At 40.4% G+C, this 24345-nt stretch overlaps 1 protein-coding gene across 2 annotated transcripts; it reads left to right on the forward strand.

Annotated features, from left to right (window-relative positions):
• Window positions 1-494: 494 nt before the first annotated feature.
• XRCC2 (X-ray repair cross complementing 2) lies at window positions 495-22524 on the forward strand. 2 transcript variants are annotated; one of them, XM_007165445.2, is made up of 3 exons: window positions 495-625; window positions 12989-13070; window positions 21167-22524. In XM_007165445.2, the coding sequence occupies exons 1-3, from the start codon at window positions 587-589 to the stop codon at window positions 21886-21888; spliced, it is 843 nt and encodes a 280-aa protein (XP_007165507.2). In that variant the 5' UTR covers window positions 495-586; the 3' UTR covers window positions 21889-22524. The 2 variants fall into 2 exon arrangements, with proteins under 2 accessions (XP_007165507.2, XP_057406557.1); XM_057550574.1 differs by lacking the exon at window positions 495-625 and adding an exon at window positions 736-850.
• The last annotated feature ends 1821 nt before the right edge of the window (window positions 22525-24345 follow it).

A 24345-nucleotide genomic window follows, 5' to 3' on the forward strand; every position in this document is an offset into this window, starting at 1 on the left:
CACTTGATATGTGCCTTAACTTAACGGATAGGCACTTGGTAACAAACAGTCCTTCTACCTCCAAAAAGAACTGGATATATCTGCCGGCTCGCTATATTTTAAAAATTCGTTTAAATTTAGTATACTTTTTTCGTTTATTCAGAATCAACCATAAACTACACCCACAGCCAGCCAGAGGCTTTTAACCCAAGAATGAACAAAAAGGCCCGTTTGCTCAGTAAGTGTTCTGTTAATACTTAAAAAAAAAAAATACATGCTGGTAGTTTTACCCAATAAAAACAACTGGTAGTTTTACCCAATAAAAACAAATGGAAATTTATGAGAGAGAAGAAAAGAAAATCCCCAGTTACCTCCCGGTCTCCTAGGAGACGTGGTCTGACGTCACTGAGCGGGGCGGCGGGGGGGCGGTCGCACGCCCTGCTGCGCATGCTCGCCGGCTCCCTGGCCGAGGGGGCGGGCGCAGTGCGCATGCTCGCGCCCGGGTCAGCGGGTCAGCGTCTCTGACTGGCTGCGGGGCCGAGGCCGCGCAGTAAATGGCGCCGCTGGCGGGAAAGTTGAGTGGCTGGTGCGCCGAGCCTCCGGGGCGATGTGTAGTGACTTCCATAGGGCTGAGTCTGGGACGGAGGTGAGAGCTGCCGAGGTGGGAGCTAGGGAGACGAGAACAGGGCCGTGGGCGGGCGAGGGAGCCCCGAGGGCGCGGGAGGCCGGGGCGCCCCGGGGAGGGGGAGGCGCGCGGGGCCCGGACGCCGGCGAGCCTAGAGCCCCGCCCCCCAAACCTGTGCCCCCGGAGCCGGCCCCCGAGACCGCCAGCATTACGGTTCAAACCTGTCGCGTGAACCAGTCAGACATGGTACGGTGTGCAAGAGAGGCTAGGAAAAGCAGGGGATCGCCAGGCGGAGCGCTCATAGACTTTTCTAGAACAGTGGTATCTGAGTAGGTGGCTCCACCTGTTCCCTCTGTTCTGTACATCTTTTGCTTACGGCATTCAGCCTCGCAATCGCGGCTTACATTTCCAGCCTAAGCATCCAGGGCCACACAAGCCATGTGGTGTCTGCAAAGATTTATTCAGGAATTCAACCAGCAAGTATCAAGCACTTATTACGTGTCAACCGCTGGTTAAGGAACAGGAGTAAGAAACGCAAGAAACAGCTTCTGCTTTTGCAGGACAAGTAAGGGAGGCTGCGTACAAATTACAGGACGGTTGGTAGATCGTGCCATCCAGCCGAGGGGCGGGCAGCCTGGACGACTAACTGGGAGGAGGAGGGGACAGCTGAGGTTGGTGGCTTTGGATGGTAGGTGGCTTGGCAAGGAGGGGGTGGCATTCGGGGCAGGGAGTTGCAAGTATGTGGGTTCTGCCTTGAGCAAGGGCGTCACTGATTCAGGGGAACTGCAAGTAGTTCTCTGTAGATGGACAAAGCTAGTGGGGAAACACTGTTGGGAAGTTAAGCCCTGAGAAATTGATAGAGACAGGTTATGGAGGATCTTTTATACAGAGGAGGGAGGGGAAGCGATACCCTTGAACGATCAACAGCCTCTTTCTGTGAAGGACCAGAGTAGATAGTCTATATTTAGGCTTTGTGGGCCATTCGGTCTTGGTCACAGCTACTCAGCTCTGCTGTTCTAATGTGAAGGCAGCCAGAGGTGTGTAAACAAATCAGCATGGCTGTGTTCCAGTAAACCTTTTATTTTTTAAACTTAAGGATTTGGCCCGCCGGCCATAGTTTGCCAACCCTTGCTCCTTCAGAGTAGAGGCGCTGCTCCCTATAAGAACTGCTACAGTTACAACCTTACTGATTGAAATGATAATTTGAAACGCAGGTTAAACTCAGATGACTTTTGCAATCAGAACAAGCCTAACATCCAGAAAATGAGAGCCCAGTGCAGTCGAGGCACTGAACAAAGAGTTTAGCATCATATCGTTTGCCTGCCACGGCTGTCTGGAGATCCTAAGCAAGATTACCTCACTCGTATTACTTTGGAGTACAGTGGGGTGGAGGGGAGAAGATTAGTGAGCTGGGCAGTTGGTGCTGCTTTATTCTTTTTCCTTTTTGTCAACAAAACCAACTAAGCAACCCTCTTTTCCCTTAAGTGCTGGGCACTGTATGGCCATTGCTTAATTTGTTTGGATTCTATTGTCTTTCTTTGTACATCAGTCTACTAGATGGATCCTACCTGGAGGCATTGTGTTGAGGAAGATATCTGAGGTCACAAATTATCCCAAGAAGCTGAAATAAACTACTTAATTTTTTTTATTTAAAAAAAATATTTATTTATTATTTTATATATTTGTTTTGGCTGCACCAGGTCTTAGTGGCGGCATGCGGGATCTTTAGTTGTGGCGTGTGGACTCAGTTGTGGCATGCATGCAGGATCTAGTTCCCTGACCAGGAATCGAACCCAGGCCCCCTGCATTGGGAGCATGGAGTCTTACCCACTGGACCACCAGGGAAGTCCTGAAATAAACTACTTTAAATTTTTAATTCACAAGGATAACCACCTTATAAAATAGCTAACCTTTCCCACATCTTGTGAGTAGTAGGGAAGAGACATTTCATACAGGGTCTTCCAAGAAAACAAAGTTGCAAAGAATATTTTCCTTTAATAGATTCTAGGGATGCAATTTAGGGTAGGCCAGATAGCTGAGTGGAAAACTTATATAAGGAGCCCTTGATTTAAAGAAGACACACATTGGAATGCAATTTACAGTAGAATAATCTGTTCTTTACCTTACTTTTGCACAGTAACAATGGCATTTTTTACTTTTACATTCCTCTGAATTAGAAAAGATTTTGGCAATATTTTGGTATCATCCACCAGATGGCTTCATTTGCACATACTTGTTAAGTAGTGGTGTCCTAAAGCGGTCCGCAACCTTTTTGGCACCAAGGACCGGTTTCGTGGAAGACAGTTTTTCCGTGGATGGGGTAGGGGGGTTGGTTCATGTGGGAACGCGAGCGATGGGGAGAAGCAGACGAAGCTTCACTCCCCCGCCGCTCACCTGCTGCTGTGCGGCCGCTTCCTAACAGGCCGCGGGCCCAAACCCGTCTGAAGCCCGGGGGTTGGGGACCCCTGGTGTACTTTATATTTTCTCAAAAATGCTGAAAATGCCTTGAGTTTAAAAGTAATCAGTGGATAAATTCAAAGTGTCCAGTTTTGGTTGTCATGCACAACATACTGTTTCCTCTCTTTATTATAATAGTTTATATTAAAGTAGTACATGCTTATGAGAGAAAATTCCAGTAGTACTGAAATGAAGAGTAGGAAACTTCTCCATCCCAATTATCATTTCTCAAGGTGAATTTTTACACATTTTCCCAGAAGTTTTCTAATGGCATCATTCTGGGGGCTGAAATAGAGAACCCTGGACCATGGCTGTAGTCTTGGCTCAGCCGGGAGCAAGCTGGGTGATTTTGGATAAGTTATTAAACCTTGGCTTCTACCTTTGTAAAAGGAGGGCGGTAGATGATGATTTCTCAGTTGTCTTTCAGCTGTACTCCTAGGAGGTGGGTCCCTATATTTCTATGTATCCTTTCACTAAGCACAGTATTCTCTGCACGGTAAACACTTGATAACTATTTATTAATAATAATGACTGGTTTTCTTTTTTTAATTTATTTTTTGCCTGCACCGTGCGGCTTCTGGGATCTTAGTTCCCCGACCAGGGATTGACTCCACGCCCACGGCAGTGAAAGCGCAGAGTCCTAACCACTGGACCACCAGAGAATTCCCTGGTTTTCTTTTCTTGGAAAAGGTTCAGGGTGGCCTTTTTGCCAGAGGCAAATATTAAATAAGAAAATATTTAGCATTTAATAATATTTTGGTCTCGCATGGTAGACTTAGAACAACATCTGTCCCCGTCTCTCTTTGCTTCCCTTCTTACCCAGAATAGAATCAGTGCTCCATCATTACCGTTCCTCCATTATGAGTACTTTCAACTTCCTTGTCTCTTTAAATCCTAACCTACTTTCCTAACCGTGGTTAAACCCAGCTGTCTGCTTTCACTGTCTGTCCACTCAGCTGAATATTGCTAAAGAAAATCACAACCAGACCGACTGATTTCATTTTAAATTTGTAACCATCAGGTTCAAGTGGACTCCCAGCCCACTTGTGTTTTTCTAGTAATTCATTCACTTTCTCCCTACAAAACACCTGTCATCAAATCCAACCTTACGCCTGAATTCCAGACACACGTGTTCTAGTATCTTCTTGACATACCCACGTGGATGTCTCATAGGCATTCCAGACTTAACATTCTCAGCATGATTGACTCCTGGACGCAGAGAAAACATGAGAAAAGTTTTAATATGCCCTACACTGAAGTCTTGGTTTACCACCACACATGTACACCCAGCCCCAACCTGCTTCCTCCCAGGCCTTCCCTATCTTGTTAAATAGTGAATTTGTTCTACCTGTTGCTCAAGCCAAAAACTAAGTCATTCTTGAATCCTCTTTTCCTCCCATATCAGCCCACATCCATTAGCACATCCCGTTTTCTCTGCCTTCAATATATATCATGGATTTGACCACGTTTCACTACTTTTTACTACAGCCATTCCTATTCCTAGTAACCATCACCTGCTTGACTGCAGTAACCTTCTAACTCGGCTCTGCTCCACCCTTTTCACACTTATTCTAATATATTTTCCACATAGTATCCAGGGTGATCCATTCAAAATGTAAGCAGACTCTACTGTTCAAAGTTTTCCAGAGGCTCCTGTATCATTTATAGTAAAATCCAGAATCCTGTTTCCTCTACTGATGCATGATTTGCAAATTGTATGATTTGCCCTTCAGCCCCGCCTCGGATCTCTTCTCCTGCCTTTCTGATCTCATCTGCCACTCTCCCTCATTCTTCTTCAGACACACTGTTGTCCTTGCTAGTCCTTGATTGTGTCACGTGTGCTTCAGCCTCAGAGCCTTTGCAGTTCCTTCAGAAATTGACACGGTTTGCCTCCTCACTTGCTTCATGTTTCTTAGAGGAGAAGCTTTTCCATCCAGTATAAGGAAGTCCTTCCTACTGTTAATCTTTATTCCTTTACTCTGTTTCTGTTTCTTTTTCTTCTTTACCCTTACCACATCTGACATCTTATATTGTTTATATGTTGTCTTCCTCCCCACCTCCCACCCCTGCCATTGAAGGATCATGATTGTTCTCTGTTGGGATTACTCCTTTAAGTCTCAGTGTTTAGAACAATATTTAGCCCACAGTAGGTGCTCAATAATTGTTTAATGATAAATTTCGTGCCTTCCCTTCTCTTCCTTCTCCTTTCTGCCTTGCCTCATGTGTCATTGAGAAAACAAACAAAAAAAATCACAGGAACTCCCTTATTTTTTCCTGTTGTCTGTTACTGATTTCTAGTTTGTTTCCATTATAGTCAAACATACTCTGTATGACTTCAGTTCTTTTATGATTGTTGAGGTTTGTTTTATGGCCCAGGGTGTGATCTAGCTTGATGAATGTTCCATGGGCACTTGAAAAAAAAATGTACACTCAGCTGTTGTTGGGTCAGATGTTCTGTGTATATGAATTAGATCCTGTTGGTTGTGTTGTTCAGATCTTCTAGTAAGTCTTTTGGTTTCTGAGAAGTGGGTGTTGAAGTCCCAACTATACTTGTGAGTTTGTCTGTTTCTCCTTTCAGCTGTATGAGTTTTGCTTCATGTATTTTGAGACTGTGTCTGATATGTACACATTTAGGATCACATGTCTTCCTAGTGAATTGATCCTTTTATCATTACGTAGTGTCCCTCTTTGTCTCTAGTAATTTTCTTTGCTCTGAAGTCTACTTTATTGGGTAGTAATATAGCAATTCCTGCTTTTTCATCAAGTCTGTATTGATAAAAAGTACATGTACTGATTTTCTCTGAATTCCCTCCTGTAAAGTAGAATATTTTTGCTTCTGAGAAAGGGCAGCTTCTCCACTTGTGATATGAATTCCATCCACCCCACTCCACCCCCTCTAGGACATCACTCCTGCAGGTATCCCCAGTTTTTCTGTCTTCTGCATCTGCAGTCTTCTTTCTACCAATAATTTCCGCCAGTATCCTAACATAAAGCAGTACACACAAAACAAACCAGAAAACTCCCTACACACCAGCCCCTACCAGCCCCATTCCCTTCCTCCTCTGTAGAGCCCTCCTCCCTTGTACTCTGGCCTGAGTCTGCTTTTCTCTCATTCACTCTTTAGCCCACTGTAATCTGGCTTCTGTCTCCATATTCCACCAAAAGTGCTCTTGTCAGGGTTACCATCGAACTTCATGTTGCCAAATGCTCATTTCTAAGCACCCCTCCTCCTACACTAGAAACAGCAGAATATGCACTTCCTGCAGGCAAGCTGTCAGGACCCAGGATGGGGCCAATCAATGTGTGTCTAGTTCCTGCTCTCAAAATAACCCATCAGAAAAACCTCTTCTTCCCTGGGGAAGAGAGAACAGGAGGATGGGAGCATACACCAGAGGTGTTTCTCCAGTAGAGTTCCTCACATACAGGGAAGGTGGGGGAGGGGTAAGTGTCCCTCCAGTGTTAAGCTTCTGCAATTTTGATTCTGTGCTTTATTGTCTCTTTCTGGGATCTTGCATATAGTTGATTTTTCTGTCTAAATGACATTTTGAAGCATAGTCTGATATAACTTCCTAGTGAAATCTTAACTATACATTTAATGAAATTACTAACTTGTGGACTGTCATAAATTTAAAATTTAGTCCTTATAAATTCTGCTAGAAATGAATGCTTCTTAGGTACGTATAGTAATTTTTGCTTGACTTTTTATGTATCTATTTTTCCTTCTTATAGGATGATTGCTTTTTGAAAAATATTAGTTATAAAGGCAGCAGCTCTTTGGGGACTATACTTAGAAACAATGGAATTTTTATGATTTAGTATTCGAGTAACAATTGTCTTTTCCATATAATTTAGACGAAAGCTTTATTAAGAGCCAGGCCTAGTACTCTGCCCTGAAGGGCAATTGAATTTTCTAAGTGGCAGAGGAGCCTAATTTCACAAGTGAAAAAGAATTAGTCTGTGAATTTAAGGGACTACCATGGTAAGGGCCAAATTTTGCATTGATCACATACATGTTAACATAGCTGCTGCTTTCCCTTGCCATCTTACACATTCCAACTCCTCTCTTACTTTCTGTATGTTATAGTTAACACATATTTGCCTGGAGTGAATTTCCTCTGTATATATGTAATAAAACTACTAAGAATTGTATTCAGTTTGTAGTGGAAATCCAGGCCTGTTATAGGGCGGGGGTGGGAATATTTGGTTTAGAGTGTTTGCTTCTTTAGGTAGACTTTTTAATTTTTTTTAATAAATTTATTTATTTTATTTATTTATTTTTGGCTGCACTGGGTCTTTGTTGCTACACATGGGCTTTCTCTAGTTGCGGCGAGCGGGGGCTACTCTTCACGCAGGGGCTACTCTTCGTTGCGGTGCGCGGGCTTCTCATTGCGGTGGCTTCTCTTGTTGCGGAGCACCGGCTCTAGGCGCACGGGCTTCAGTAGTTGTGGCACGTGGGCTCAGAAGTTGTGGCTCGCGGGCTCTAGAGCACAGGCTCAGTAGTTGTGGCGCACGGGCTTAGTTGCTCCGTGGCATGTGGGATCTTCCCGGACCAGGGCTCAAACCCGTGTCCCCTGCATTGGCAGGCGGATTCTTAACCACTGTGCCACCAAGGAAGCCCCTTTAGGTAGACTTTTATGCTTAACTGGTTTGAAACCTTGCTGCTGGGGTCCATCTGCAAACAGATTTAATCACAAAAGGTCAGGGGAAATGAGCCTTTATCCAAATGACAATTACATGCACGTTTGCCTTAATGTCATTCATTTCTGGTTAACTTGATCTTTAAGCTCTCCTTCCTGCTCTAGTGTAAGCTTTTCCATAACCAAATGATGTTTTAAAACATCTGTATGATATGTATTCTACTTAACAGGCATTGAAGGTATATGATTGTCTATAAAACAGACTTTTGTTAATGAGTGTTAAGAACTTTGATGATAGCTGTAAGAATACTGAAGGACTTTTGTTTAGGAGAAGTTTGCATAGATTGTCCAAACATGTGAAAATCTATGTAGTTGGAGGTTCTTTTTATTCTCCATCCTCCCCTAATTCTACCTACCTGTGACCTGTTTACCTTCAACTTAATAGGCAGCTACTAAGTTTCTGCCAAATGTAAAACATTTTGGAATTGGTGGTGAGCCAGTTCCTTTCAAGCTCTTAGATCCAGATGAGGGAGACTGGTAGGTAATGTGTTCCTAAGTATAGGAATAGCTTCGTGGAAGGAGCTGGCCCTGAGGAATGTGTAGAATTTTCATTCATTCAGTAGTCTAGGCCTTAGAGCATTTAATTGAGAGAATAGGGAAAGGACATTGCTCTATCAATGAATATTTTGTATGTGCCTGAAAGAACTCCATGCTAAATCTGTCTTTCAGAGTTAAAGTTGCCTCTCACACAGATTAGAATCGACTGTCCCTTTTTTATGCCTTCACAGAGCCCCATGTTATTTCCATTGATATTATAGCACCTGCAATACTTTGTTGTACTTTTTAAACCTTTGACTCTCCCTCATTAAATTCTCTGAGGATAGGAACTGTGTCTGTTGTATCTATGTAAGTAAGGTGTTGTATCTATGCACCTTACTCAGTTCCTGGAATACACTTGACTTGCTTGAAATTTTTACCAATGAATATCTGTATAATTGAGTATTACCCCTTTTGCAGACTGTATACTAGCTCCAGTATTGATGTTGCTGTTGAAAACATTTGGGGCTCCTTGCGGTGTTAGAGGGAGTGCTAAGAGAGATGGTTGAGAGAGACCAGATAATTGCCTAGACAGGACTTCAGATTGGTTTGATATTCAGCTGAGTAGGTCCAAAAACTGTCATCCCTGTACTCAGATTTTTTCAGACTCAGTGATACTGATTCTGAGGCTCTGTAGCACAGGGGAAGAATTCCAGGCTTGGGGAGCCAGAGATCTCAGTTAAATCCCAACTCTGGCGTCTACTAGTTTTCTCATCTGAAAAATAGAATGATAACAAATAGAGTTAATGTGATAATTAAAAGAGATAATGTATATAAATTATGTACCACAGCAAGTACAAATAGTAGCGATTATTAGATAGCTATTGTTATGATAATAAAACCTGGCAGATACTGATTTACAAACCAAATGCCAAATCTATTAATTTACAATATTAGTGAAACTGCCAAATAGAGTAAAATTGTTGTGTCCACTGTGTATTCTTTCCCAGTTAGGAAATTTGGGCTCAGAAAGGTTGCTTAGAGAATCAAGAGAAATAGTTGAATTATCTTAATAGCTACCATCACCAAGCTTTGTTTGCCTGATGTGTTAGTCTTCCCTAAAAGGATTAGACTATCATGTCAAACAGAACTTACTTTGGTTCCCTTTACCCTGGCTTAATTTACTCTTTGCCCTTCTGAAACTCTAGATTGATTATACCTTGCTTCTTTCAGCTTATTCCTCAAATCTGGACAACATCGTTCATTTTAGTTTATATAATGGTCAGGTTAATTCCAAATTTTTAGGGTATTTTCTGCTTAGGTTTGGAAGATATCTCATCCCATCAAGTGACTTCTATAAATTGTTAATATTATCTATTTTTGTCAGAGTTAATCTATTTCCAGGTTCTGGGAGGTACTTTCACTTCCTCTGTATTCGGTATACTCTGCTTTTGGCATTGTAAAACACTGTTTTGAAATTTCTCATTGATAGGTAGTTTTCATCCTTTGAAAATGAATTTGACTTTTTAGTAATAGTGGAAAGTCAGATGCAAATCGGCAAAGTCAGCCAGTTTGATAAGAGGAGTAATACCATTTTTATCTAAGAGTCATGTCAGTAAAATTCTAATCCTTTTCTGAATTCTGTCTTACAAGGAATTCTCCAGAGGAAGATTCTAAAATATCTTGAGCAATGACAGTAAGGGTAAACAGTTGGAGTAACTTCTCACGTTAATCATTCTGATGAGGACGTTGGTCATTTGTATACATGCTTTTTAAAACATTTTATAGTCATTTCATGTGTTCCATCTTGCCCACGCAAGTTTCTCTGTCTTCTTCTTTTGGACCCTCAACCTTCTAACCCAGTGGTTCTCATACTTCTTGGCCTTAGGACTGAATTACAGCATAATGGTTCAATATTTGTATGTAGTGCAAAATGATCAGCACAGTAGTTCCCAGTGAACATCCATAACCAGAAGAGTTGTTGTTTATGTGGGTTATATGTGTCAGTGAAATGGAGAAATTTAAAATACATAGTGATTTCACCAATGCTTTAAGTATTGGGATGCTGTCAAGCTCACAGGAGTGGATAAAAGTTTTCCAAAATTCAAATTTTATCATAGGCAACAAATACTGTCAGTTAGTTTCCTTAAAGTGACCATCTGACTTTCTTTGTTTTCAGTAAAATGTCTGCCAAATAACAAAGTCTGTGTAATCCTAATTTGTCTATCAGTCATTCTTTCAAATAAAAGGGTGTTCTATGAAAAAGTATCCAGCTCAGGTAATCACACAAGTGCTTTTCCTAGAGAAAAACCATTGTATTTCAGTTTGGAGCAAAAGTGCTTTCTTTATCTGTGTGTGAAGTTGGGGTGAGTCCCCAAGACTGCCTTCACTTCAGACACCAACTACAGAGTTCCAGGTCCTCATGACCTCACTCATTCTGACATTAGTTGCATGTTTGGGGGTCCCCAAGACCACCTTCAGGTTCAGTGATTTGCTGGAAGGACTTACAGAATATGCTGAAAGCTTAGTCATGGTTATAGTTTACTACAGCAAAAGGATACAGATTAAAATCAGCCCAGGGAAGAGATATAATGGGACAAAATCCAGAATTCCAAATATGGAGCTTCCAGTTGTCCTGTCCTAGTGGAGTATGGGCAGTGCTAACTTTCCCCAGCAGCAGTGGGGGACAGTATGCCAACCAGGGAAGCACCCCTGAACTTTGGTGTCCAGCGTGCGCATGGGGCTTTGTCACGTAGACATTGTCAGCCCCCAACCAGCTGGCCTCTGTGTCCAGCCACTGATGCAGAGGTTGAGCTGACCCAAAGCCCTCACCTTCGCTCACGCTCACGTTGTGAGACTACCTGGTGTGGCTCAGGGCCCCCAGGTAAACAAAGACACTTTTATCAGCAGGGTTTTCCAAGAGACTTAGAGATTATCTCCCAGGAGCCAAGGGCAAAGGCCAGACCTCTCTTTGGTCAAGGTTAAATTCTCTCCTACTAATATGTTTCCCACGTCATCACAGGGAATATTTTCAACAGAACTCAAAGGTTATGATTTAATATAGAGTCAATACTTTTTACTGCCACATCAAAAACATTCTTATGCAAAAATAGTTTTGCTTGCTTGTTTGTTTTTCTGCGAGTGGTGAAGAATGCCATGTGTACTAATATGGTTTGATGCCACTGCCTTGATTGTGCTGGGGGCCAGCAGTTTTACCTACCTTTGCTGCTGCACCATCCGTGCAAGTGTCAGCATAGTGAGAAAGACAAATAATGTCTTAATATTTATGAACATAATTGACCACAAGTACGCTCTCTGAAGCTCTGCTCTAACTCAAAGCACTCTTGAGTCTAGTTAGCAGTCTTTAGCTTGTTTTGTGATAAAATCTCATCTCCTAGAGGACCTAACTGCAGGTTCTTTGAGGGTAGCTTAATTATCTTCATTTCTGTAGTCTCCATTTTACCTGCCATAGTGCTTTGTACATAATAGACATTCAATAAATATTTGCCAAATTAATGTATAGAACCTTTTCATCACTGCAGGAAATCTTTCCAAAACTTTTGCTTCTGTTTTAAAAAAAAAAAAACCCACAAAGGATGACTGCTTTTCTTCGTTTGTGGTACGCGTTTTTGTTGTTTAGAAGGGTTGTCAAATCTGTACTGTTTCCTTAGAACCTTGAGAATCAACTTTGATTTTATTTCCCATGTTGACATTTCAGTCTGTCTTGGAATTTTGCTGCCTGTAGTTCTAGCTCCTTCTGTCTTGGTACAGGCACTTCTCCACGTTAGTGTGACGGACTCGAGCCTTTTCTCCACATCTGGCTTTGCTCTCAAATCCATCCCCTCGTAGCCACCAAGATGATCTGTTTGAAATGCAGATAGTAATAGCTTATGCTTACTCTGTGCCAGGTACTCTTGGAACACGTTGAATCCTCAACAGTCTTTTGAGGGAAATACTGTTTTGCTCACTTTACTGATGAGAAACCTCAGGCCCAAAGACCTAGCTGTCTACTCTTAACTGTTCTAGATTGCTTCTTAAAACCCCTTGCCTCTTATCTACAAGCCAAAGAGCAAACTCCTAAAGGTGACATCCAAGACCCTTTGTGATCTGACTTCGGTTCTTTTAGGACTTCATTATCTCCTGCCAGTTTTGTGCCACAAGCTCTAGCAATTCAAATCTGCTTATAGTTTACCCACACACTGTGCTGTTATAACCTTTGCACCTTGGCTGATGTTGTCCCATCTGCCAGGTATGCCTGCTTGTGCCCTGTTCACGAATTCACGAATTCACGTGGGAGCTTCTCAGGGAAGTTTTTCTCCACCTTTCTCCATTGTCCCCTCCCCTCCCCTAGACAAGGAGCTGGCGATGTAATGGGCAGACAGATTAAAAGCTGATACCTGATAACAAGTGTGGTGGGCAGAGTGAGAAAGGTAATTATAATGAGGAAGGAAGGTAAATACTTTGCAGTTAGCAGTTTGGTCCTGTGTCCCAAAGACCCTATCAGCTTCTTTGAGGTCAGGGACTCATTTTATACCAACAGTATTTGGTATGTTAACAAAAAATAAAGTGTTTTCTGAATAAATGAATACAACTTTTCTCCTAAACTATATTTTCTATTTCATAATTTCCTTCAGATCCTCAAAATGATGAAAAGTCTCTTACAGACTTTTGGAAAATTGAATAAATGTCGATTTCTAGGATTTTATATTTTTAAACAATGAGTTTTCCTTCTCTTTTTTTTCCCTTTCGCAAGCTCCTTGCCCGACTGGAAGGTAGAAGTTCCTTGAAAGAAATAGAACCACATCTGTTTGCTGATGAAGATTCACCTGTGCATGGTAAAAACACAATCTCAAGCCAAAATACAGTGTCATAAATTAGTTTTATAAAACAAGTTTTTCCCCACATATATTCATATACATACACACACTTCTAGCAACAGCCTATATAGGTTAAACTGTGAAATTAAAAACTGAGAAAGATGATGATGAGACTTTTTTTTTTTTTGATGAGACACTTTTAAGCCTTCATTATCTGTGTCAGATGAGATGAGGTTTGGTTTATTTGCAGTTAAGTCTTCAGTATGAAAACCTCTTATCCCAGCACAATATTTAATGGGAGTTTTGTTATTTATTTTTATTCTTTACAAGTTTGAGAATCCCAGGAAAGTCCTTCGGTAGTTGGTAGCTCTGTTAATATTTCTGCGATAGGGAGAATAGTACCCACTTGTTTTACTGGCCCCTCTACACGAGGGAGAACTAGAAAGAAGGTAGTGTGCTTAGGTGGTTTTCTTCTTTGTTAATATAACAGCCTTAAAGAAATACAGTTCACCCATTTAAGTGTACAATTTGCACACTTAGGCATCTGTCCGCACAATCAATTCTAGAACATTTTCTTCACCCCAAAAGGAACCGTTGCCTATTACTAGTCACTCCCCATTTCCTTTCACATCCCTTAGCTCTAGGCAACCACCAATCTACTTTCTGCCTCTGTAGATTTGCCTTTTCTGGACATTTCATGTAATTGGAATCATACAGTATGTGGTGTTTTGTCACTGACTTTTTCCACTTTGCTTAATATTTTCAAGATTTATCATATTGTAGCATGCATCAGTAGTTCATTCCTTTTTACTGAATAATAATATTCTATTGTACCCATTCATCTGTTGGTGTGGACATTTGGGTTGTTTCTACTTTTTGGTTGTTACGACTAATGCTGCTATGATCATTTTGTGTACGAGTTTTTCTGTGGAGAAATGTTTTCAGTTTCCTTGGATAATACCTCTGAAAGGGACTGCTAGGTTGTATGGTAACTCTGTGTTTGACCTTTGGGAAAATTGCCAGACTGTTTTCCAAAGTAGCTGCTTGGGAATTGCCACATTTTACTTGCCACTATCAGTGAAGTGTATAGTGGTTCCAATTTCCCCACTTCCTGCAAACATGTTACTGTCTGTCTTTTTGATTATAGCCTTCCTAGTGAGTATGAAGTGATACCTCGTTGTGGTTTTGATTTACATTTCGCTGATGGCTAATGGTATTAAGCATCTTTTACCACAATAAAAAAACAAAATGTCCTTCTTTGTCTCGAATGACAATTTTTGTCTTAAAGTATATTTTGTCTGATAATAGGCTAGCCACTTCAGCTCTCTTTTGGTTACTGTTTGGTTACTATCAGCCTTGTGCCATGAGATGTGAAGTGTGCCCACTGTAAACAACCTGTAGTTGGATCATGTTTTTTTATTCCATTTTGTCAATCTGCCTTTTGTTTGGACAGTTTAATCCATTTATTACTATTATTAGTTAAGATAGGGTTTTTGGCTGCCATTTTGCTATCTGTTTTATATGTGTCTTACATCTTTTTTGTTTCTCTATTCATCCTTTACTGTCTTCTTTTGTGTTAAATAGATATTTTCTAGTGTAGCATTTTAATTCCTTGTCATTATTTTTACTTTTTTTTTTCTTTGAGTTATTTACCTCGTGATTGCCCTGAGGATTACAATTACCATCTTTATTTATAACAATCTGGTTTGGATTAAATACCATCTTAATTTCGATATTTTTATAAAAAACTTTGCTACCGTACAGCTCCATTCCTGTCTCCTTCCTCTGTGCTGTTTTAAATTACATATTTATACACGGTATGCCCTTGAACACACTTAAAATTTTGCTTAGTTAAAATCATTAAAATTACTTAATGCAGTTGTTTCTTAAATCAGATGAAAAAATAATTAAAAATATAAAACACTTATATTGTCTTTTATATTTACCTATGTAGTCCTATGTTCTTTATTAACTCATTTGGATTTGTTACTGTCTACTGCTGTCCTTTCATGCAGCCTGAAGGACTCCTTTTAGTATTTCCTATAGAGCATATCTGTTAGTTAAAAAAAAATTCTAAACTATCAATAATAAATGACAAATTTTGATCAAACATGTTAGACAAAAGATTGAACTGTTTTTATTCTATCAGAAAGGATATTATTAAGCTGAACCTTGGAAACTGACATTAAAACATAGGTTTGAGGACTTCCTTGGTGGCCCAGTGGTTAAGAATCCGCCTGCCAATGCAGGGGACACGGGTTCCAGCCCTGGTCCAGGAAGATCCCACATGCCATGGAGCAACTAAGCCCGTGTGCCACAACTACTGAGCCTGTGCTCTAGAGCCCGAGAGCCACAACTACTGAGCCCGCATGCCACAACTACTGAAGCCCGCACGCCTAGAGCCTGTGCTCCCCAACAAAGAGAAGCCACCGCAATGAGAAGCCTGTGCACCGCAATGAAGACCCAGTGCAGCCAAAAATAAATAAAATGAAAACAAAAAAAAATAGGTTTGAAGCACAGCTTATACATTTGAATATTACATTTATAGAAACTTTAAAAACACCATTATGTTCAGTCACTAACAAAAAAGTTTACTTAAAACTATGATAGCTCTTAGAGCTATAAAACTGGTTAGATGGAAAAAAAGAACTGGTTAGATGAATATTCATTGGAGCAACAGCATACATAAGACTGGGATTATAAGAGTTATTTATCAACCACAGCAGTTTATCAAAAACTGTTATAGGGAAGCTCAAGTTGAAGCAGTAAGCGATTTAGGTGTTACAGGGGTCTCTAATGCAGTTGTAAAACATATTTTTAATACTTTTTTTGGATAGTACTTATTCAGTACCATATACAGACTCATTACCACTTCAGTACTATAATGATTATACTCTGCAAATTCAACATATTTGTTATACAATTAGTAGGTTGGTACCTAGATGATGTATTTTTTGGCTTTTCTTTCTTTTACTTATTTTGAAGGCTCTTTAGATTCATAAACTCACTCCGACAATCTGTTACCCAAACCCCTTAGGCATTCTATTTGTGAGAGTAACTATCAAGGCCAAACCATCCAGATTTTCTGATTTAGTTTAATTTGTCTAATGTCAAACTGTAGAGGTGATTTTTTTGTTTTTTTTTTGGGGGGGGTGTTTCCTTTAACTACCAGTTGTAATATGCAGTACTTTGCCTGGACTAGGGTGAGATTTTTTTAACAGCTCGCAGAAACTTACGAGATAGTGATTCAGATGCAGTTAAAAGGACTGTGTCTCCTCTACAGAACATAATGTTTGAATATTATTATTATTATTACTTTTTTGGCTGCATTGGGACTTCATTGCTGTGAGCGGGCTTTCTCTAGTTGCGGTGAGTGGAATCTACTCTTCGCAGCAGTGCACGGGCTTCTTATTGCGGTGGCTTCTCTTGTTGCGGAGCACAGGCTCTAAGTGTGTGGGCTTCAGTAGTTGCGGCGCGAGGGCTCAGTAGTTGTGGCTCGCAGGCTGTAGAGCGCAGGCTCAGTAGTTGTGGCTCACGGGCTTAGTTGCTCTGTGGCACGTGGGGTCTTCTGGGACCAGGGCTGGAACCCGTGTCCCCTGCATTGGCAGGCGGATTCTTAACCACTGCGCCACCAGGGAGGTCCCTGAATATTATTTTTGATCTTATGATTAGATAGTAAATGTTTATAAAAATCAATGAAATTGATTTCAGTTCATCATTAAACATATTTGCAGGGACTCTAGTACAAGAAGTTAATGATAGTATTCATGTGTAATTTCCAAGTTTGCAGATTTTACTTACCCAGTTGTTATAAATGACCTTTCCCCCCACTTTGCTATTATTCTGTGAAAGGACAGGAGGGTTTCTGTCTACCTAACAATCTCTTAGCCAGCCTTAAACTTTGCCTCAGTTTAACTTGTGCTGAACCAAGGCTCTAAGGAGTCCATATTTACACCACACCAGCTAGTGCTTAGTTAACACATGGATTCAGAAAGCCTTGTTAAACCATGTAGGAAAGCCTTACTCTTTCGAGTTATGATGAAAAATGTTCACGAGCACCACCCCTCTCTCCAAGAAAATACTTGGCAAAGTGTTCATTTTTTCCCCTGTTCTGAGAATTCCAGAAAATATCCAGAGATATCTCACAGTTACCCTCTGACCAATATCATGTATTTCTAGCTCTCTGTGGAGTCCCTCCTCTTTTACTTCAGAATATGTTACATTTATCTTAATTTATCTTCATTTGACTCTCCAGCCTCGTGAAACTGCTACTGAATTTTTTACTTTTTAAATGAGCCTAAACCGTTGTGTTCTTTTCTAGTCCCTGATGTGTCCCTACCTTCCTCCACTCTGATTTCTCTCCTTGCTCTTACTCTAGAGGCAGTGACTGCTCCCTGTGGTGCCTTTTCAGCACATTGTCTTCTTCTTTTTTTTTTAATAATAGACTTTTTAAAAAATATTTATTTATTTATTCGTTTTTGGCTGCGTTGGTTCTTAGTTTCAGTACGTGGGAGCTTCCATTGCAGCGTGCAGGCTCTTCGTTTTGGCGCGCAGGCTTCTCTCTAGTGGCACGCGGGCTCAGTAGTTACAGCGCACAGGCTCTAGAGGGCGCGGGCTTAGTTGCCCCGCGGCATGTGGGATCTTAGATCTCAGACCAGGGATCAAACCTGCGTCCCCTGCATTGGAAGGCGGATTCTTAACCACTGGACCACCAGGGAAGTCCCTCAGCCTATCTTCTGAGTATCTCAGTTTTTAAAGTTTGGTTCATAAAATAATGTTTACATTAAATGTGCTTTTGCAGGGTACACATTTACTGCTGTAAGGTTACTATCCAGGACCAGTTCAGTGATCTGTTTCCTACCTCTCCCCTGCCATTTTTTAAGTTTTAGAACTTTTCTGCTGCATTTAGTATTATTTAGTACTATTTCTATTAAATTTCTGTTTTATCTGTCTTTATGCTGACTTCTCTAACTGTGGATCTATCCCAAGAATTGAGTTTTGGCCCTCTATCTTAGTTTTAGGTTCACTCCCACCCCCCAAAGAGTTTTCTGTTCTCTATTTCTGTGTAACTTATTCCTAGATTGCTATATCCAGCCTCTTATTACTGTCGTGAATCTTAAATCCTAGTGGCTGTAGGATATATTTATTTGTGACACCTAGAGATACATCTTAACATACCATTTTGAAAGCTAAATTCTTTTTTTTTGAAAGCTAAATTCTTGTTAGGATATTTACATGATTATGTGAATTAAAAATCTCTGCTCTGCTTATGTATTTTTTTTTTACACAGCACTTCCAAGCCTATCTCTGAGAACTTTTAAATCACTGCCTTAGGTTTAACCCTTACCTTCTAAGTGAAGGAGGCTGAAGACTTGATAGAAATGAAGTGTCAGCACACTCGGGCCCAGGGGCAGCTGGCCTTCACACCTGCCGACTCTGCTAACCAAAGCAGCATCCCCACCTGTAACTCCCTACCACACCTGCTCCCTTTCAAAATGCCGTGTTCCAAAATTGACTTTCTTCACCAAATGAGAACTTACGTTTTCCTTCTTTAGATTTCTTCTAAGAAATTCTTAAGAAGAAAGTAATCTGATGAAATGCATTCAAAAGATACCGTACTTTGTGCTGGGGATAGAGTATTCAAGTCCCCACCTTAAAGTAGTGAACAAGAAATATAATCAGTCAAGCAAATCATCAAAAATGATATAACATGTTAAATGTAATGACAGAAGATGATAAAGTTTGCTCTTCCCACCTCAGAGTGTTGTTACTAGGATCCAACGAGATACGCAGCCGTCCCTTTTCATTTGGAAAGCGCTATAAAAAGGTTGGTTACTGCTTCTCAGCCTCTTAGGCTGCCTTTCCTGGGGAAAGGAGAGAGGGTGCTTGTGTGTGGTCTGCTTGTCGGTCTCCGCATTGTGTTTCTGCGTGGTCCTCTGTGTCCTCCAAACCACTTTCAGATTAATCTTGCTAAGCTGTGTTTTCAGCTTTCCTTCACTATCATTAATATTGGTTCAGTGTTAATGTTTCTTCATCTAGTGCATGTAGCTTATTCTCTTTCTATAATATAGGGCGGTAAAAGATTTTTATTTGTGGGTGGGGAGAATTCCCACTTAGCTCATCAGTTATATAGTAGGAGAGAGTAACTGGAACATCTGGATTGAATATAGTTTTAGTCACTGTGTTAACTTTTAATAAGAGCATCCATGAACAATTGTTAATATGAAAATAGCTTTACTCCTTGAGGCAGGAATCTTGGGGGCAGGGGTTTGGGGGAGTCTTTTTAATTAAAATTTTGAATTGCAAATTGTATATAAGATTATAGTGGAAATTGGCTGAAGTTTTATACTACCTTAAATATGGTATGGTGACAGATTGCTAGGTTTCTTACACATTATTTGTGAATGTTCCAACATACAATGGTTTGTTAGTAATAACAGGAAATAAAGTAACTGGATTCTCAGATGGACTTGTAGTTTGTTTAGGGCCTAAGAATCTGCATTTTTAACATAGTGTTTCCAATTATGTAGTTCAGCCATAAATTAAGTGGCAAACAGGGACTTCCCTGGTGGTCCAGTGGTAAAGAATCTGCCTTCCAATGCAGGGGACACGGGTTTGATCCCTGGTCAGGGAACTAAGATCCCACATGCCGCAGGGCAACTAAGCCCACGTGCCACAACTACAGAGCCCACATGCCCTGGAGCCTGTGCACCACAACTAGAGAAGAGAAAACCGGCACACCAGAACTAGAGAAAAGCCTGTGCGCCACAACGAAGAGCCCGCATGCCACAACTAAGACCCCATGCAACCTAAAATAAATAAATAAATAATAAATAAATCTTAAAAAAAAAATTAAATGGCAAGCAAACAAGAATTGGAAGGCCACTGTTAAGAGTGGATTTTGAAAAGCTCTGGAGGCTGGACAGTTTTCCCAGGTGTTTTATTTTATCTGTGCTGTCCTCAATGAAAGAGAGTTATTGGAAACTATATAGAAAGAGATTTGGGGTCTTCAAAGTTTAGAGTAGTTGACTTTGATTTATAATGCTAGGAAAATAATTCACAGTGCAGATGTCATTTCAGCAAGACAGTATCAAGCGATATTCATATAGCAAAGGGTAACTGAAGGCAGTTTGGAAACGTGCAGGGGTGTTTTCACCTGAGGGATGCAGTTGGCACTTAGGGCCTGAAAGCTGTGGGTCCTTACTGCCTTGTATGTGTGAAACTGCACCATCAAGAACTGTTCCATCCATAATGCCAGCAATTTTGAGAAGCCCTGGTTAGGGACTCTTTCACTTGCACGTAGCGGAAGTCCAGCCTAGTGGCTTATTTTTCTCGCACAGGTGTGGAGGCAGGCAGGTGTGCGAGGTTCCATATTGTCATCCACGTCCTGGGTGCCTCCTGTCTTCCTGCCCCACCCTCTTTTAGGGTCTGCCCCCCTCAGTGTACACCTGTCATCCTCGCTGTCACCTCAGAGGAGGGAGCGGCAGAGCAGACAGAAGTGGCGCCTGTGTGAGGACGGCACAACTTGGAAACCCCAACAGACATCCACCTGCGTCTCATTGGCTACAGCGGTGCTACCTGCTGGCCTCTCTTTGCAAGGAAGACTGAGAAGAATCGTTTTTAAGCTGGGCACGTTGCTTTCCCCCCAAATTGGGGTTTTATACTTAAGGAAAAGTGAGAAACAGGATATGGGATAATTAACTACCAGAAATGGTGTGTACCAGTAGTCAGTAGCTTTTTAAAAGACCCTAGATCTGTGGCACTTTATTCTTAGTGCTATAATATCACCAACTTAAGTGTGAGTGTATGTGGACCCCTCCCCAGGAGATTCCCTTAGGCCCATTTCAACCATGTCATTTTGTTTTTCAAATTTTCTTTGTGCTAATTAATAGCCAACACCTTTCTCAGAGGTGAAGTTTTGTGATTTACTTTTTATTTCCTTATTTATTTGTATTTGCTTATACAAAGCCGTTTTGGCAAATGGATTTAGATTTTCTTTCAAAAGGAAAAAATTTCAGTAAATGTCTTTTTAAACATTTTTGCACACTTTTCATCTTGTAGGCTATCATTATTGTGCTGCTGCATTTTGACGGACATTTTTAAATTTTACACAGGTGAAATTCTTGAATTTCATGGTCCAGAAGGAACAGGAAAAACAGAAATGCTTTATCATTTAACAGCACGATGTATACTTCCGAAATCGGAAGGCGGACTGGGAGGGGAAGTCTTGTTTATTGACACAGATTACCACTTCGATATACTTCGGCTCGTCACGGTTCTCGAGCACAGACTCTCCGAAAGCTCTGAAGAAGCCATAAAACACTGCCTTGGGAGATTTTTTCTGGTGTACTGCAGTAGCAGCACCCAGTTACTTCTCACACTGTACTCACTAGAAACTATGTTCTGTAGTCACCCCTCTCTCTGCCTGTTGATTTTGGATAGCCTGTCAGCTTTTTATTGGATAGACCGTGTCAATGGAGGAGAAAGTGTTAACTTACAGGAGTCCACTCTGAAGAAATGTTCTCAACTCTTAGAGAAGCTGGTGAATGAGTATCGATTGGCTCTTTTTGCAACAACACAAAGTATAATGCAGAAAACCTCAAACTCAGCAGAAGGGCCTTCTTGTGCCTTTAATCGCCAGAGTGATGTGGATGTAGACTATAGACCCTATCTCTGTAAGGCGTGGCAACAAGTGGTAAAGCATAGAATATTCTTCTCCAAACAAGATGATTCCAAAACCGGCAACCAGTTTTCTTTAGTTTCACGTCATTTAAAAAGTAACAACTTAAAAAAACATTTTTTTATTATTGGAGAAAGTGGTGTTGAGTTTTGTTGATATGTAACGTAAAATAGTCTTTTTGTAGGATATCATGCGAGTTTTAAAACGTCTTTAATAGGCTAAAATGATTTGATTCTAAAGTTCTTAAACTCTAAGGGAATTTAACATAACCGTGTTTCTATACAGAATGGATTTCTTAAACTAGTGCAGTAGAACCTTAGACTCTTCTTCCCTAGGTTGTTGAAGATTATTCAGTGATAATAACAATTAAGCTATATTAAGTTGTTTTAAAACCAAATAAGATATACATTTCAGTCCAAATAAAGTGGAATTTTCTAACTTTGTGTCACATTTCTGGAATTCAGTTAAATACTTGTTTAGGAAAGTTGAAATGCATTTCTGATTTTTCATATGTAACTCCTTTAAGAAGCTGTAAATTTGGAAAATGTTTCTGTAGAGCTGTTATTTCTGTAAAGAGGATGAAAACAAGGAGCCTACCCAATCTGCCTTTCACACCAAAGACTATGGAAAGTCAGAGCATTTTGATCTGTTTTACTGAATTCAAAGATGGAGCTGCATTATGGTTGAGTTTCTGTATAATTTTTAAAACACAGGGAAATAAGATACCCATTCAAGGAGTTCTGTGAATATTGAAATTTCATCTTTCTTGTTAAGATAAATGCTAAAACTATATAGTAACTGTATGTTACTTGCGTTTTCTTTCCCATTTAGAATACTTCAGGCACACTCTGAAATGAATTGAAATGTTTCCGGCTGAGAGCTGGGCAAGGCTCTATGTACCTTGGCCCAGTAATGACCAGAAAGGGGAGCGTGCACCTTCAGGGGCACACAAGGCAGTGTATTGTGGAAGAGGAAGAAAATTTTAGAACTTTGATTTATATATTTTAATCTAAGAAAAGATTAAATTATATCAATATTTGATAATTCAGATTGACCCTGGCACTCACTCAACCTATATATCAGATTGCCTTATGTCACGTGTTTATTTGAGGTATCCTGTGGGAAAAGTGGATAGAATTGACAGTGGTGTTCTCACAGGTATGTTCATTTATATATAACCTATTTAGTTAAAATTAACTGTATGTTCACTTATCTAACGAAGATTCTTTATAAGGGCTTAAAGGATCATCTTCATAATGCAGGCATAGCAGATGTAGCATGTGCTGTCCATACCTGGAGCTCCCGTAGCTTACCTGCAGTTCCCAAAACCCAAAGACTTCTGAAGGTGTCTCTGGATGCCAGAGCCTGGTGGGCTGCATGGGGCCCAAACCTGGCAGTCCTTAAGCAGTGAGGGTCAGGATTTGGTAGATTGATGCACCTGCTTCCTCACCCCTCAGTGAGGACAACGACGTATTTCTCAGGGTGGCCCTGGTAGGACTGATTCCCAGTCACTTACAGCAATAATCTATTCATTAACTCACTGTTTATTGCCTCCCATCCTTCCCTCTCACTTCCCCACTCTCATGGGGCTCCTGGGATTGTCTCCCTAATGAGCAAATCCTTGTCTAGGAACTACTTTTGTTGTGGGTTGAGGGGGGACCAAACTGTCGGCAGACGTCAGACTCACAGCCCCTCTAGGCTCAGTGTTTGCTCTTTAGCCACATTATGGAATTTAAAATGATGGCATTCTAATTGGCCGTCAAGTTAAATTACATTGGATCACATTACTGTCATTCATACCCACTTACCTGTGTGCCATCAATAAATGTTATCTTGCCATTAATATACTTCTAAATATTTACATATTTTATCCATAGTTCATCCTTTTTCAGCTTATATTTTTCTGTATCTTATTACATGCAATACATGTTACACATAAGTAATTTATAAATATTTGTATGTTGAGGGAATATGCTTATTTTTCCCCCCATAAGAGTATGTGATCAGTAAGAGTGACAATCTCTTTCTGTACTTAAGAGGACTTCTCCTTTTAGCTGTTGAGATGTGAAAATTCTGTTACCTTCCCTATCAAGCTCTGGGTGTGTGTTACATGTGTTTATGAAAAACTTAGCGACTCTTAGCAGAATTCTGGCCTTGGCTATGATAGGAGTTTCCATTTCTCATCTGTATAAATGAAGTGCTAATTTAATGGGCTGTTATTCACAGATTTATAACTTATTCTTCAGGAACATGATTAAAAAATAATGAACTTTTATATTAACTTAAATTATCAATTATATATTAATGTGTCAGACCAAAGACTTAGTTATCTTAAAAAGATTTGTTATCTAACATGTTGGAAGGAATTAATCCTGGCTAATAAAAAAGTCTTTTAAACTAAAAGTTATACCAATGGGATTTCTTGAACACTGTAGAAAAATTAATACTTGTAAAAAGAATCAACCTTAAAGAGATAGAAGCGGCACATCCTGAGTCACAGATGGCAGATGTTCAGGGATGCTGGATAGAACCAGAAGAATAACAGGAGTGAGGATTACAGATCTTAGGATAGTTATCCCAGTTACTTGTTTAAAAAGGAGGGGATCGTAAAAT

The sequence above is a fragment of the Balaenoptera acutorostrata genome, chromosome 7 (assembly GCF_949987535.1).
Source record: "Balaenoptera acutorostrata chromosome 7, mBalAcu1.1, whole genome shotgun sequence".
Lineage (NCBI taxonomy): Eukaryota > Metazoa > Chordata > Mammalia > Artiodactyla > Balaenopteridae > Balaenoptera > Balaenoptera acutorostrata.

What these genes read in the sequence shown, in the direction of transcription:
- XRCC2 (XM_007165445.2), top strand. Translation starts at nt 587, where the DNA reads ATGTGTAGTGACTTCCATAGGGCTGAGTCTGGGACGGAG. An exon ending in GGGCTGAGTCTGGGACGGAG is followed by an intron (nt 626 to 12,988) that starts GTGAGAGCTGCC and finishes CCCTTTCGCAAG; the next exon opens with CTCCTTGCCCGACTGGAAGG. An exon ending in TGAAGATTCACCTGTGCATG is followed by an intron (nt 13,071 to 21,166) that starts GTAAAAACACAA and finishes AATTTTACACAG; the next exon opens with GTGAAATTCTTGAATTTCAT.